Source organism: Polyodon spathula, chromosome 4 (assembly GCF_017654505.1).
Source record: "Polyodon spathula isolate WHYD16114869_AA chromosome 4, ASM1765450v1, whole genome shotgun sequence".
In the NCBI taxonomy this organism is placed as follows: Eukaryota; Metazoa; Chordata; class Actinopteri; order Acipenseriformes; family Polyodontidae; genus Polyodon; species Polyodon spathula.
The window spans coordinates 65,265,642-65,280,138 of record NC_054537.1 but is presented as its reverse complement, the minus strand read 5'-3'; the positions used below and the strand labels follow the sequence as shown (position 1 = coordinate 65,280,138).

General features: G+C 35.5%; 1 protein-coding gene across 1 annotated transcript; it reads left to right on the top strand.

Moving 5' to 3' along the window:
• The first annotated feature begins 8,412 nt into the window (after nucleotides 1–8,412).
• Nucleotides 8,413–9,271, top strand: LOC121313852 (leucine-rich repeat-containing protein 3B-like). The gene has a single exon (XM_041246639.1). The coding sequence runs from the start codon at nucleotides 8,498–8,500 to the stop codon at nucleotides 9,269–9,271; it is 774 nt and encodes a 257-aa protein (XP_041102573.1). The 5' UTR covers nucleotides 8,413–8,497.
• The last annotated feature ends 5,226 nt before the right edge of the window (nucleotides 9,272–14,497 follow it).

Sequence of the window (14,497 nt, the reverse complement as noted above, 5' to 3'; positions counted from 1 at the left end):
TGAGCGCAGGCTGGCGTAAATAGGCACGCACGCGTCAAGACGTGTGCCACTCAGCGAGAATCTTTTAGCTGCCTCTCACACATTTTGCTGCCAATCAAACTGACTTGAGGCTTCCATCTCTGCTGGTCACATATGCACATATATACAAATACAGATTTACCTCTTACACAAATGGGTCTAAAAAATAACAAGACTAACCTCCTAACCTAACTAAACTCCTATGAGACATATTTTTTAGTTATTGGTATACATTTTATCGTGCCATTTTAATGCTGATTCTTAGTGGACAGCAACATGGAATGTCTAATTGGACCTTATTTACGTCCACCTTAACAACATACATACAACTTGGTTATCACCAGTCCTTCTGTCCTTACTTTTAGTGTCAAACCTGGTATGTACTTTATTTGTATGAACTTTCCACAAATGATAAAGATTGCCACAAGATCTACTAAAACCATGATGTTTGCCCATGAGTTGAACCATATGATTTGAGGAACATGAATTACATTTCTTTCTCTTTCCTTCTTCAGCTCAGTAAACTCAAAGTGCAGGTTAGAACAGTTGTGTTGTGACAGATTCCAGCCCCTCTGGAGACTTTAGAACCGACTGGTTCCCTGTGCTGTGGGGTCCTAACATATACATCAAAACAAAATGCTGTTTTCATTAGGCATGCCACATTTGACTGCATCTGAAGGCTTAAATAAACTCTTGTCAACTACAATTCTTTCTCTCGTTTGATGACTACTCAAAATCCAGTAATAAGTGCACAGTAAGTGAAAGTTATAGTCAAAAATCAATGCAGTTATGGACATCATGCAGTGTGTGACAGACAGTTAGACAGGCACATTAAATGTATAATTTATATTTTAGTAGTATGTACTTAACATTAGATATACTATATACTGTGCTTTATTTATAGAACTGATTCTGTCTATGTGACAGTTTAAATGTAGTTGCATTATATTCATAGGTGTGGACTATGGATTTTTATATAAATTAAGTGGAGCAACAATTGGATAATAATGTTGCCTAATAGTCAATGGAAATGTGCTTAATGTGTATGCACACCCACACTACTCAGAACAAATACATAAATATCTCACTGCATTGCCCTCGCTAGTGTTAAATACTTCATATGATGGATGACTTAAGGATCAAAAGGGAAACAAATACCGTTTACCATCAATGTGACAAACAAATTCTAAAAAAAAAAAAAATCAGTATAAATACGAAATTATAACATTCATTACTTCTATAAAATTAAATATTGTAAAGATTTTCGCGTTTATTGAGTGAAACGGGACTTGGAAGACCAGGTGGGTTTCCATAGGCAGTCTGTTTATTTCTTACAAACTGATGAAAACAACTGGTTGGGCCGGGTTCACGCTAAAACAATAAAATTATTTAAACTGTCTTGTGTTCCCAGTTGTTATCGCACTCACTCTCACTAGCTGAGGTCTATGTTTCTCGAATATACTCCCTCCCTCCCTCTCTCTCTCTCTCTCTCTCTCTCTCGCTGCTCGTCAGACTCACTTCCGGGTTCTGTCCGAGGCTTGCTCCCTCTCCCCACCCCCGTCTAAACGCACCTTACGCACGTACACACACCCCGTACCCTTACAATGCACGTTAACACTAAACTAGACAGGACAAACGAACTAACAAGACAGCGTCCAGCACAGATGCCATCGTTACAGTATCTCAACGATCAAGAAGATACAAATGTTTGTAAGAATTGCATTTACGCAAGGTTTTCACTGTCAACATCTCAGCAAAATGGGCATTTAACAGCTGTGCAATTGTTATTGCCCGACACCTGGGACAACACGATTTGTGTGAGGGACAACAAGTTTTGCTGTTATACTTTGACGGTCGGACGTTTTTATTTGTTTATTTTTAGTACGTTCGTTCTGTTTCTAGAAAGTCTCCAGGTATATTTTTAGAGAGCAACTCAGATTTCTGCAAATTGAATTGCGGAAGTCCAGCACCTACTCTACATACAGACATTTTAAAAAGTGTTTACGTCCCACCCTATCACTTTTGATTGGCTATCTGTGGTAGAAGCTGATCTTCTGTTGTTTACTAAGAAACACAGAAATGGCTGGTGTTGTGTAAGTCTACTTCTTGGTCAAGCGTGCACTTGTTGGGATGTTTAAAAAACAAAAGTTTACCGTTTAGCATTATTTCAAGACAAACTTTCCATGCAAAAAAAAATGTTTTTCGATTTTAGTGTTGTTAACCTAGTTTGCTATTTGCCATAGTTACACACACACACATATATATATATATATATATATATATATATATATATATATATATATATATAATATAAAATACCTCTAAAATGTTGTACACTGTTTAAAACTAAAAGTATATAAGAAATAAACAAAGGCAAACATATTTTGTCTTTGCAGAATTTCATAGTGCCTTGTCAGAAAAACAGTAAAAAATGCTAAGAAACTTGACAGGTTATACACAAGTCCTTTAAAAATCTAGTTTTCAGCAGTTACAAAAATCTGAAAGAACATCAAGAAAAATCAGAATTCCAAAAAGCAGCAGTAATAGTTGGCAATGATTTTGTAACTGTGATGCAACAAACTAAAACACAGGTACATCAGGAGCTGGATTCAGCTTATAGAGAAAGAGTGACAGGCAGATGCTATTTTTATATTTGAATAACTCCCAAGTATTGCTTATTATAGTTGTACTCTTAGAATGTTACTTAAATTTACTAGCAAATGTGTTCCAAGCTGCACTGAAAAGAACATTTCCATAAAGTATGTTATATATTTGTTGAGGTGAGGTGGGGCCACAGGGAACATTTTGTTTACCTTGAAGAATTTAATGAACCAGTCAGGCCACAAGGCTGTTAATCACTAATTGATTGAGTTCACTGTTAAATAAAACCAAAATCCTACAAGTTATATTCTACTTTTTGTGTGTGTGTTTTGTGCGTTGGGGAGGGGGCAACTAGATTTTTAAGGACAAGCGTTTTATTTTCAAAAATTGCATACCCCTGCAGGTCTGAAATTATACCCCTGCAGGTTCTGTAATAATAATAATAATAATAATAATAATAATAATAATAAAGATAATGGGTCTCAATGTTACTAGCTATCAGGGTAATAGATCACCTGTCATGAAGATTTCAAACAAAGCAGACCAACCTATTTAAAATATCAAAGTGAATGATGAGTTTCACTTTTAGTTTAGAACCATTAATAACATTTTTAAGATGTTTTAAAAAAAAATTGTAACAATTGCGTTAGGCCTGTTATAATAATGCCCCTGGCTTTTTACTTTACCACTCTCTCAACTATGCTTTGTGCACGGATATTAGTGCTGTAATGATTTTGGACTGCTTGAGGTAAATGAACGAGTGCATGTACAATGTGTACAGGTTAAAAATATCCATATCAAATCAGAGGTTTATTGGACTGTAGCCAAATGCCACCTGAAACATCTACAGGAGGTTAGGCGTGGTACAAGTTTGGTGAAGACTGGTGTAAAGTCAAGGCAGGTGTCGTGTTCACACAATCAGTGTATGGAGGACCCTAATAAAGATTATCACTTGCTGTCTCATATTTCAGAATTCTTTTTAGATTTTAAAGGCTAATGTAAACAAAATAAATATGGAGGACCTATAAATTAAAAAAAAAAATAAAAAAAATAGACATTATGCTGGTTATGAATTTTTTAATTTTTGTTCACAAAAAAACACATATCAAGTAATTACCATAGGGCATAAAACAAGGCATATTTTTCCATACCAAATGAATACATATAAAAGATAAAATTCATTGTTGTTTAATTCTTTGCCATGTTCATAACAGCTGAGCTTTCTATGCTGTGATAGTATACCATTCTATAAAGCTTGTTTGTTCTTCTATTTACTGTATATACCTGTTGCTGTGTAGATTATGTTCCCTGACTGGTATTGCATACTACAAGTCGTACATTGTATTAAAATAGAAATCATTTAGATTCCAATAGTCTGACCTAAATAACCTGTAGTTGTACTGTGCATGTCCATTTAGGTTGACTTCTCTGTATTATATTTGGATGAATGTAGTATTGTGTACCTAAAATAAAACTCCAAAGGGTACAAATATAAAACACCAAGCATCTGTATTACTGAAAAAATATTGATGTTAAATAGATGTGAATCTGGATGCTGCTCTCCTAATATTAAAACATTAAATTTCCTACAATAAAGGGTTGATTTTCTTTTTGGCATGCCTGTTTATTGTGATAATGTATGAAACATTTATCATGGGATCATGCAGTATCTAAATCAGGGTTGGTAACAGCTGACCTTTTCAATAAAATTACCTTAGCAGTGCAAGCCTGTATCCATCAGCAAGAATTTAGCTAACACAGACAGGCTGGTAACTAGGCAACACTGACTATAATTGGACTGGAAATCTTACTCATTTTTTAAAAAATTAAATAGCAATTAAAGAAGTCTTCTTGTATATGTTTAAATACAAAGAAGACCTAAGGACATAAGGGTATTTCAAATGGAAATAGTACTATTTATAACACTGCTGAATGCCAAAATAACATGTTTTCCTGTTTTATCATTTCTTGCCACTTTAAAATAAATGGTTAAAGTAAAGAAAAGTGATTTCATCGTGAATTTCTTTAGTTGCCAGTGCCATATAATTGGCCAATTATGGACAATAGTAACAGATTAAAGAAGCAGTAAAATATCCTGAGTCACATGATCTACCCAGTGCCATTCCAACATGATGAGGATCCCAGCTACATAACTGGAATTATTTCTTGAAGGGAATTTTAATCATTCTGGAGGGGAGGGGACAATATCCAAGCTTCAAATGTTGGCTTATGCTGCTTTACATTGGCAATGGCAATTGTTGTTAATCTTTAAACTAGTGATGGGCACCAATATCAATATTTTGATATGATATCAATATCGTTCAATATTGATAATAATTTCCATATCACGATATCATGGGATAAAAAAGAAATCACTTTATGCTTGCAGAGGCATACTTTTTATTGCTAATGCTGCTAAAAATACAAACGCGGTATAATCAAATTTATTTTATATTAAGATACAACAAACCGTATACATACCGATCATTGTCAGTCTCATAGGGAAACATCACACACTAAATTATTATTTAATCATTTTATTCAATTGATTGACGTTTAGGTACCAAACACTATTTGCATTTTGCTTTAATTTTGGCACTATTAGCCACCCGTTTCCGTTTTGTAGATCTCAATGATGGAATGCCTATTTTAAATTATATTAGTGCTGCTTTTATTCAAGGGACTGTAGATCTGCGTTAGTGAATTATATTGCGTTTTCAAAAATCTAAACAATGTGAGAATATACATTAAAATGATGTATTGCTTTTTGGGTGCTGTATAACTTTTGTGGTTTGGGACCTGATGTTCTTTCAGTTACTCTCTGTGCATGTTTATTGGAATTATAAGCATGCTGATGAATTACTTGAAATGCTTTTCACTTAGCAGTACTATATAATGAACTAGAGTTTCATGTAATATGTTGTTTTCAAGCTAATGGTCTAAGGCATAATCAATAAGAGTCTCAGATATTTAATTCATCTTTAACAACTCACTTAAATTAGTTCCTAAAACATAAAACTGTGGCAACCTTTTGCAAGATGGGGTTTGTGGATTTTCACATGGACAGGAGACCAAAAAGCATAAATACAGTGGTTTGCTGAAGTATTCATCCCCTACTGGTAAGGTCACATTTTGCTGTTTTTTTTTTTCAAAACAACTATTTTTTTTTTTTTATTATTCAAAGCTGTAGTGGTTAAACTGAACACTGTTATATGAGGAGGAGGTTAAATGTCAGCAAAACTTGCAAAGAAAATGTACAAAATGAAATTTACTGGTTGCATAAGTTTTCAGCCCCTTAAATCAGTACTTGGTAGAAGCACCTTTTGCAGCAATTACTGCAATGAGTCTTTTGGATAGGTCTCTACTAGCTTTATACGAGTAGAATGGTGACATTTTTGCCCATTCTTCACGGGAAAATTGCTCCAGTTCTGATAAGTTTGTTGGGGACCGTCGATGGACTGCAATCTTCAAGTCTCGTCTTAAATTTTTGATTGGATTAAAGTCAGGAGTTTTACTGGGCCACTCAAGAACATTAATTCTCTTCTTGTTCAATCACTCCAGTGTGGCTTTGGCTTTGTGCTTTGGGTCACTGGTCCTGTTTCAGAATCTTGGCTGACTCAAACAGGTCTTCCTCAAGGATTCGCCTGTACTTTGCACCATCCATTCTCCCCTCTATCCTGACAAGCTTCCCAGTCCCTGCTGAAGAGAAGCATCCCTATAACATGCCACCAGCATGCTTGACAGTTGGGATGGTGCTGACTGGGTGATGTGCAGTGCTGGGCTTGCGCCAGACGTAACAGTTGGAATTTAGACCAAAAAGTTCACTTTTTGTCTCGCCTGACCACAAAAGCTTTTTCCACATGTCTGCAGTATCATCTACATGCTTTTTCGCAAACTCCATACGTGCTTTAAGGTGAGGCTTTTGAGTAATGGCTTCTTTCTTGCCACCCATCCATACAGGCCAGCTTTGTGTAGGGACCAGTTTATTGTTGATGTGTGAACACTGACGCCCATCTCAGACACAGAACTCTGCAGATCTCTTAAGGTCATTGTTGGCTTCAGAGTGACATCCCAAACCAGTTTCCTGCTTGCCCGGCTGCTCATTTTGGGAGGGCGACCTGATCTGGGTAGTGTCTGGGTGGTTTTTCTCTGTAAATCTTACTCATGGAGTAGTTTGTGTAGATTCTACATGTAAAGTCTAATTTGAAAGCGTCACGGAGTACGATCAGGTGCCAACAAAATGTGAAAACTTTGCTGGTGAAAACTTCTGCAAACCACTGTATTTATAGCTAAACAAAAACTACTACAAACTATATAAGCAGCATTATTTTTTCTCTTAAAAAGAACACATCAAATTACCTTTTTTGGTTTATAAACTACATGAGTTTACAGTAGCATTAACTGTTTTTTGTAATTCAGTTGTGCCTCCAAGACAGTTGTGCCTCTGGGTCAGGTTTGATTAAAGTGCAAACAGGCATCACTCAGGGGTGATCTTATTCTGAGGCAGATCTCCTGCTCCTGGGCAATCTTGTCTTTGAAATATATTACTTTTATAATACAAACTTTGTGTATTATGAAAAGACATCAACCTTGGTGCAGTGGTAATGCATCTGCTTTATAAACCCACAGCTCTGGGTTCAAATTCTACTGTACCTCAGAAGACAGATCCCTTAGGATCTTAACAAAAAATTGACATTTTAACATACCTTAAGGGGGAGTGCAATACCATTTTTGGTTTCATGTAACCATATCTGCAACACCAGCTTAATTAAATTGTTCTCCTTGTTTACTTAGAAGAGAACATGTTCTATAACTTCTTCTTTAGTCTCTAATGTTAAAAATAAATTGCAGCAGCATACAGATGTGTTGTTGTTCAGAACATTCAATACCCAGATAAGCCACTTACTCCACATACTTTGTCATGCCAGTGGCTGAATTTCAGTATACAGTATTTAAACTTGATGAACGGACGACCAGTTGCTGTCTTTCTTTCCTATTTTCTCTCTCTCATTGTGTGTGTGTATATATATATATATATATATATATATATATATATATATATATATATATATATATATATATATATATACACCACTAAGAGTAAAGCAAGTATGGTGAATCACTGGGGACTATGGTAAAGACCAATAAATACATAGCATACTGCAGAATTACAGTGCAGATATACCAGAGTAGACTTGTGTAAGGGACCTTACAATAAAGATTCCTCTTTATTAAAGTCTCCAGTCAATAATGTGCATCAGCTACTCCTAAGTACATTTGCAATCACAGGAAAGTGTCAGTGTACGCTATAGGATGACAGTAAAATGCCAATATAACTTCTTTATCAACACTAGTCCAGACATGGGATTACTTTTAACCGCCAGAAAGATGTTTATCAGTACAATATAATGGTTTTAAAGGTGGCAAAGAGAAACCAAACTCCCCTCCAAGAAAGAACTGCCTGTGCTAGCAGTGTTAGCTATTTTGATCCGTAAAAACAATTTCATTGCTGCTGCTGCAGCTTTACAAACAAAGGGATTCCAGAAAACATGTAATGGCTGTCCTGTGTCTTAATACTGGTAGAGAAAAAAAGGAATAACAGGAATGGAAATTGACTGTGTTTTGTGCATACTTTCTGTATTTCTGTTATACAAATTATACCATACCATGTATTAAAGCAACCTTTTAACAACTTTTTTTTTTTTTTTTTTACAGTCTAGATTGCACCAATGTGGATCCAAAATGAAATAAACTTATTATGCCACCCTCTCTTCGGGCTGGTTGAGACAGTAAGGTCCAAGTTCCGAAAATTGGTTATTGACACCTACTGTTGGGTAATCTAGGCGAGGAGGCCATGTGATTATGCCGACAGCCCAGCATGAATCTGGTGGACCTGTGGTTAATTCGTTCCCTCTCCATGTGTCTGCTGTTACAGAGTTTTGTCCTCATGATACTGTGCTTTCATTCTGCCAGTATGTGCCCAAAGGGTTGTCTGTGTTCCCACGCTGGTGGATTAAATGTCAGCTGTAGCAATGCGAACCTCAAAGAGATTCCCAAGGATCTCCCACCTGACACTTCTCTCCTCTACCTGGACTCCAACCAGATAACCTCCATCCCCAATGAAATCTTCAAGGACCTGCACCAGCTCAAGGTGCTTAACCTGTCAAAAAACATCATTGGGTTTGTGGACGAGCGAGCTTTCAAAGGCGTGGCAGGAACCTTGCAGACGCTCGATCTTTCTGACAATCAGATCAAAACAGTGCATAAGAACGCTTTCAGCAACCTGAAGGCAAAAGCCCAGATCGCCAACAATCCATGGCATTGTGACTGCAACCTTCAGCAGGTTCTGAAAAGCATGGCGTCCAACCACGAGTCCGCCAACAGTGTCATCTGCAAGACCTCTGTACTTGAGGAGCATGCTGGGAGACCCTTTCTAAAAGCTGATGCCGACCTCTGCAATCTGCCGAAAAAGACTACAGATTACGCCATGTTGGTTACCATGTTTGGCTGGTTCACCATGGTGATTTCATATGTGGTGTATTATGTACGACAAAACCAGGAAGACACAAGGAGGCACCTTGAATATTTGAAATCACTTCCAAGCAAGCAGATAAAGCCAGATGAAGCAGATGATATAAGTACAGTTGTATGACATCATGTAAACTAACATGGTCGAAAGACTGGAAAGGTTTGAACATAACCAAATTTTACACCATATAAAATAGAGAGAATAATTGCTGGAAAAAATGAATAAGTGTAATATTAAAGAATCACATGATAACCAAAGTGTGAACATATTTATAGTTGTTTCTTCTCCCTTTGGTTATCCATGTGTAAAATGTACAAACAGTACATTTCAGTAAATGCTGCTACTGCATTCTAAAACACAAAGCAAAGGGAATGCTGTTCATCGTGGGTTGCAAGCACTGTGATTGATTAAGCAGGGTTACTTTTAGGTCCTTCTGTTACCAACATTATAAAATATTTTTTCTGAGAGTAGATCTTGGTGAGAGATGGAGAGAGGACTACGATAAGGACTGGGGTTTTAACACATATAGGTCCTTTATTGTAATACCCCTTGTTCACCACTTTTAGTATGTTGCAAAGCATAGCCATGTGGACAAATTTTAAGTTAGGTGAAGCTAAGAGACTCAGGTTAAACCCCCATGTCTGTAAAGTTAGATGTTGATGTCAACTTTTAATGCTGACGTCATATTTGTCATTGAACTTTGACTGCTACCAGTGTCTGCTAGCGGGTTGTCTGGAATGGGTGGTTGATGGACAAATACAACATCAATCAATGCCTGTTGCACTTTTGGTAATAATTAATCAGTCAGGTATTACTGGTTTAACTGATGTCTTTCACATTCCTCCTATCAGCTACCTTTTGTACATGGGAAATAACTTTAGTCAACAAATTTTATCAGAATTACCAACACTTATACATTTTTTTTTTCTCTAAAGCAAAATTCACTTCATTGTTATTTGTGAAAGGCACAGAAAGACAGAACTGTTGCTTTTCGTAACATTTCTGTCACTCGTCGGTTATATATTTATGACCCAAAAACGTACTTATGTGGACTTATGTGGGGATTTTATTTCCCTTGAACAAAAATAAAGCATATTTCACAGAGGAGGAAAAGGTTCTGAATAAGAAACATTTGTTGTATGTCAGATGATCAACTAGATCTAGTTTGAGGATTAAGTTGGGTGTGTATCATAGAAATAAGTGTGTAGTGCATAGCTTGGTGTGGCCAAAGTTAGTTGTAGAATAAATATCTAAATCGTAGAAAAATATGAAACACACTGCTGCAGAATGCAATTTATAATAAACACATAGAAACACAATGTTGGCAGTTTTCGAGATATTGTATTTAGAAAGCTAGGAAAACAGTCTTTTTAGAGTAATGCATTTTAATTCTGAAGCATTCCTGTAAGTAAAGTACAGTAATTGATATAATTGGTCTGCATTTAATTTAGGAAGTAGACTTGAATGTAGATTTAAACTGATAATGTCCAGGCCTTACTATCATTTAAAAGGTTAGGTTGAAAGCTGATTACCTATGAGACTTTTATCAAATGCAGTTGAGATTCAAATAGTATCATGCTTTCTGGGTTTTTTTTATTTATTTTTTTAAATTTTTATTAATAACCATTGCTAATAGCAGCTGTCAGTCTGTTAGAGATAAATCCCTATGCATTTCAGAGTGGTACATACATCAAGCATTAAAAAAAAAATGGGTACATTTCCTTAATAATTAATATCTTGCGTGTTCAATGGCCTATGATGTGTTCTCTATAATTCTCAATTGTCGATTCAGCTTAGATCATTATTTGACATGCTTATTCCAGCAAAAACATAATTTTTCAATCATTGAGTTTCTAGATAGGAAATGTACTAGGATGTGCAGCTGTACAGAATGAATCTGTGATTTTGTTTCGAAATTTTTCCATTTAATTCACAGTTGCCGCAGTTTCAGAGAGGGCAGCTGAACACCCCATTTTCAGTGGTTGAAAGCTACCAAGACTGGTACTGTAGCTAGTCTAATTGCCTAAGCAGAAACAACGAGAGAGTAATAGGAAACACACATAATACGATAGTAAACTCCTAAGAAATGAAATATTAAAATGTAGCTACTGCAATATATAATATCCCTTTAGGGTCTCACAAACCCATTTTGCCTAAATGTAACTCACTGTTGAGAGTATATCCTTCTATGCATAGGGAGGAGACTGGCTTGAAAATTACTGGGCCATTTTTATTACATTTAATGCTAATGAATAAACTATCACGGGGAAATTACAACCAGTGCCAATTTAATAGCCCCATTTTTATTGAATCTGTTTTACACAATGCAATTGTTTCCCAGCAAAGGTCTTTCTCTACCAATTCCAACAGGGCATAAAATAACTGTGCTGTTAGCGTAGTCCACAATTACTGTTTCAATAAACCAAGGGTGAATCAAGGGATTATGTGGAGGATGGCTAGGTACAAATCACTCTCTGGTGCTAATTAGGCTCAGAGCCCAAGGCAAGATGATCATCAAAATGGAAGAGCCATCATTTGTATAGAGTACCTCACTCTCCATCCAGATTATTGCAACTGAGACACATTTAGTTAATTCAATTACACACAACCATCAGACAAGCACCCATCATGCCTTTTTTATAGGGGGCTTCTACTTGATCTAATGTATTTTCATTTTTTTACTTTATGTGAAAATGAGGATAACACAAACCTGGTCTTCTGTTTAAACAAGCAATCCAGTGGATTTGTATTGTTATTAGAATGAATATTATTGTATTACTTAATCATTGATGTAATACACTATTGGCGAGTTTGGTGCTTAGTCTCAGTATCACAAGTTCAAGCACTACCCCTTTGTCTCCTGGAAATTGTGCGCTTTGGCGACTCTGCATGGCATGGACAATACCTCGTTTTTATTTGCAAGGTCAACAAAAAAAATCCAATCATTTGGAAGTTAACTGCGCAGCACTTGTAATTTGTCTGTAATTACATTATAGACGGTTTACAGTCTAAACATAGGCATTTAAAATGGTACAAGCTGGCACTGAGGTAATGAAGTAGTCAAGGGTATATCAGCATTAAATCAGTTATTGATGCACTATACTGTACACAAAGGGTATGCCTGGAACTGTGTAAAATGGTATACATTATAGTGGTATACATGACAGCTATTAAATCTCTGTTTACTTACTTTACAGCTGTAGTATATAGAGTGATAAGGTGTGGGGACCTATGGCATGGAGTATTTATTTATGTATGTATTTTTTTTTCTCAGAGGGAGGAAGACTGAAAGACAAGCACAATGTAGCACAGAACAATTCCTAGTTTTAAGTGCCTGAAATGTATGTTGCCTGTCCCCTGATTCAGCTATTGTATTTGTTCTTTTTTGTTTTAATGTCAGAAATATAGTGAATTATACAGGGTTATTATATGCATTTTTAATTCTTTCGTTCCCTTAGAGACACAGAAAATTATGTGGTTTTTTTTTCTATTGTTGTTAAATTCATAACTTACTGTGCACTATATCTTATTAGGTTACAGTATGTTATTCTAAGCATTTGACTAAATGACTACAACGTTTTGTCAGTTGGTCAAATGACCATAGACATTTTGTAGTCATTTGGCCAAAACCCTGAAATTTGTACAACCTTGGTTAAATACCAAACTTGACTGAATGACTGCAGCAGACATACAGTCGTAGAAAAAAAGTATCAGCACCCTATGCTAATTATACCATAATTCAAGGTAGCTGATTAAGGATAAGCATTTAGTAAACTTTAACCACTTTTTAATAAATCAAAACGCGAAATACAAAAAGCAAAATACACAATTTCGATTAACATTTAATTTAAAGTATTCGTTCAAATCAGAAGTATTGGCACCCTTGCTTTAGTATTTTCTTTGTTTTCCTTTTTTTTTTTTTTTTTTTTTTTTTTTTTTTTTTTTTAAACAGGTTTGAGACATTTCTGATAATTCATAACCAGTATGTTACATCTCGTTGGTGAAATCTGGTCCCATTCTGTCTTGCATTTTTCTTTCAGCTGAGACAGAAGCTGATCAGTCTTTTTTGATCAGTCCAAAGCATTTCTATTAGATTGAGATCTGGTGATTACGAAGGCCATTCCAGAACTTTTATCTTAGTTTTCTTCAAGAATTCCAAAGTTGACTTAGTCATATGCTTTGGGTCGTTGTCGTGTTGGAAGATAAACTGCCAATCAGCCTACAAGCAGATTGTGGCTACATTAATTCTATCTTCAATCGCAAGAATGTCTCTAGTCACTGAACTGCTACAACACACCAACATCTTGATCGAACCGTAAGTACAAGGTTTTCTTCATTGAAGGCTTTCACTTTTTTTCTTCAGACATATTATAGTCTCATTGCACCAGATACTGTTCTGTAGCCATTCTCTAGTTTGCTACAAGTGCTTTTCTCAAACGTGAATCCAACTCTTTTGTCTTGATCATGATCTGCTATGTTTGCCAAAATCTTCTTCTTCAACAGATGCTGGAAACAAATTTCCTGGCTATCAACTTTATAATGCAGCTTAGTTACTGTGCAATGGTTTTCAATCAATTAATGTAGTTTTTAATTAATTCTATTAAATGTTTATAGACTTTGAATGTAAAGGTACCAATACTTTTGTCACTAACAAATATCTGAAACTGCTGAAGTGTGTTGTTTTATAAAGATTGTCTTTTAAACTACTAAAAATGATGTTTCTTGGTCTTTGTCATATTAATGACTGGTTAATGTTCACTAAATGCTTGTATTTAATATATTTTCTTGAATTAACTTATAACCCTTTAAAGGTACAAGGGACTTATGTGTCCCACGAATAAAAATGATTTTTCCAATGTGATACACAAAACATTGTTTAAAATGTACTGAAACTTTGGATCTGGTCATCTAAATTGTCCGTTTCCTCGTGATCCTTGAGTCACTCTCAAATGTATTTTAAGAAGAAACCGGATGAACAACTGCAGAATGCCTTGTGCACCTTAAGGGGTTAAGTGTAGGGTGCCAATACTTTAGTCTGCGACTGTATGTTATAGTAATTTATAAAGAGGCAATATAAATAGCTAAACTACAGAACTTTACCACATAAAACCCATCAAGCAGTCTTATTTAACCCAAACTAATCCATACTGCAATTTACCATTTACAATTAACACGTCTAAGTCCTTCATTTTTTATTTGATTATTGCTAGTTTTGGATTATTACAGTTAAGTTCCCCTTTTACAAAAAAATAAAAATACAAATTGCACTTTGTTGAAGTAGACTTCGCGAATCTGACTAAATGTTCTGTATTGCTTTAAAAGGGAAACATGCATTGCTATTACTTGTAA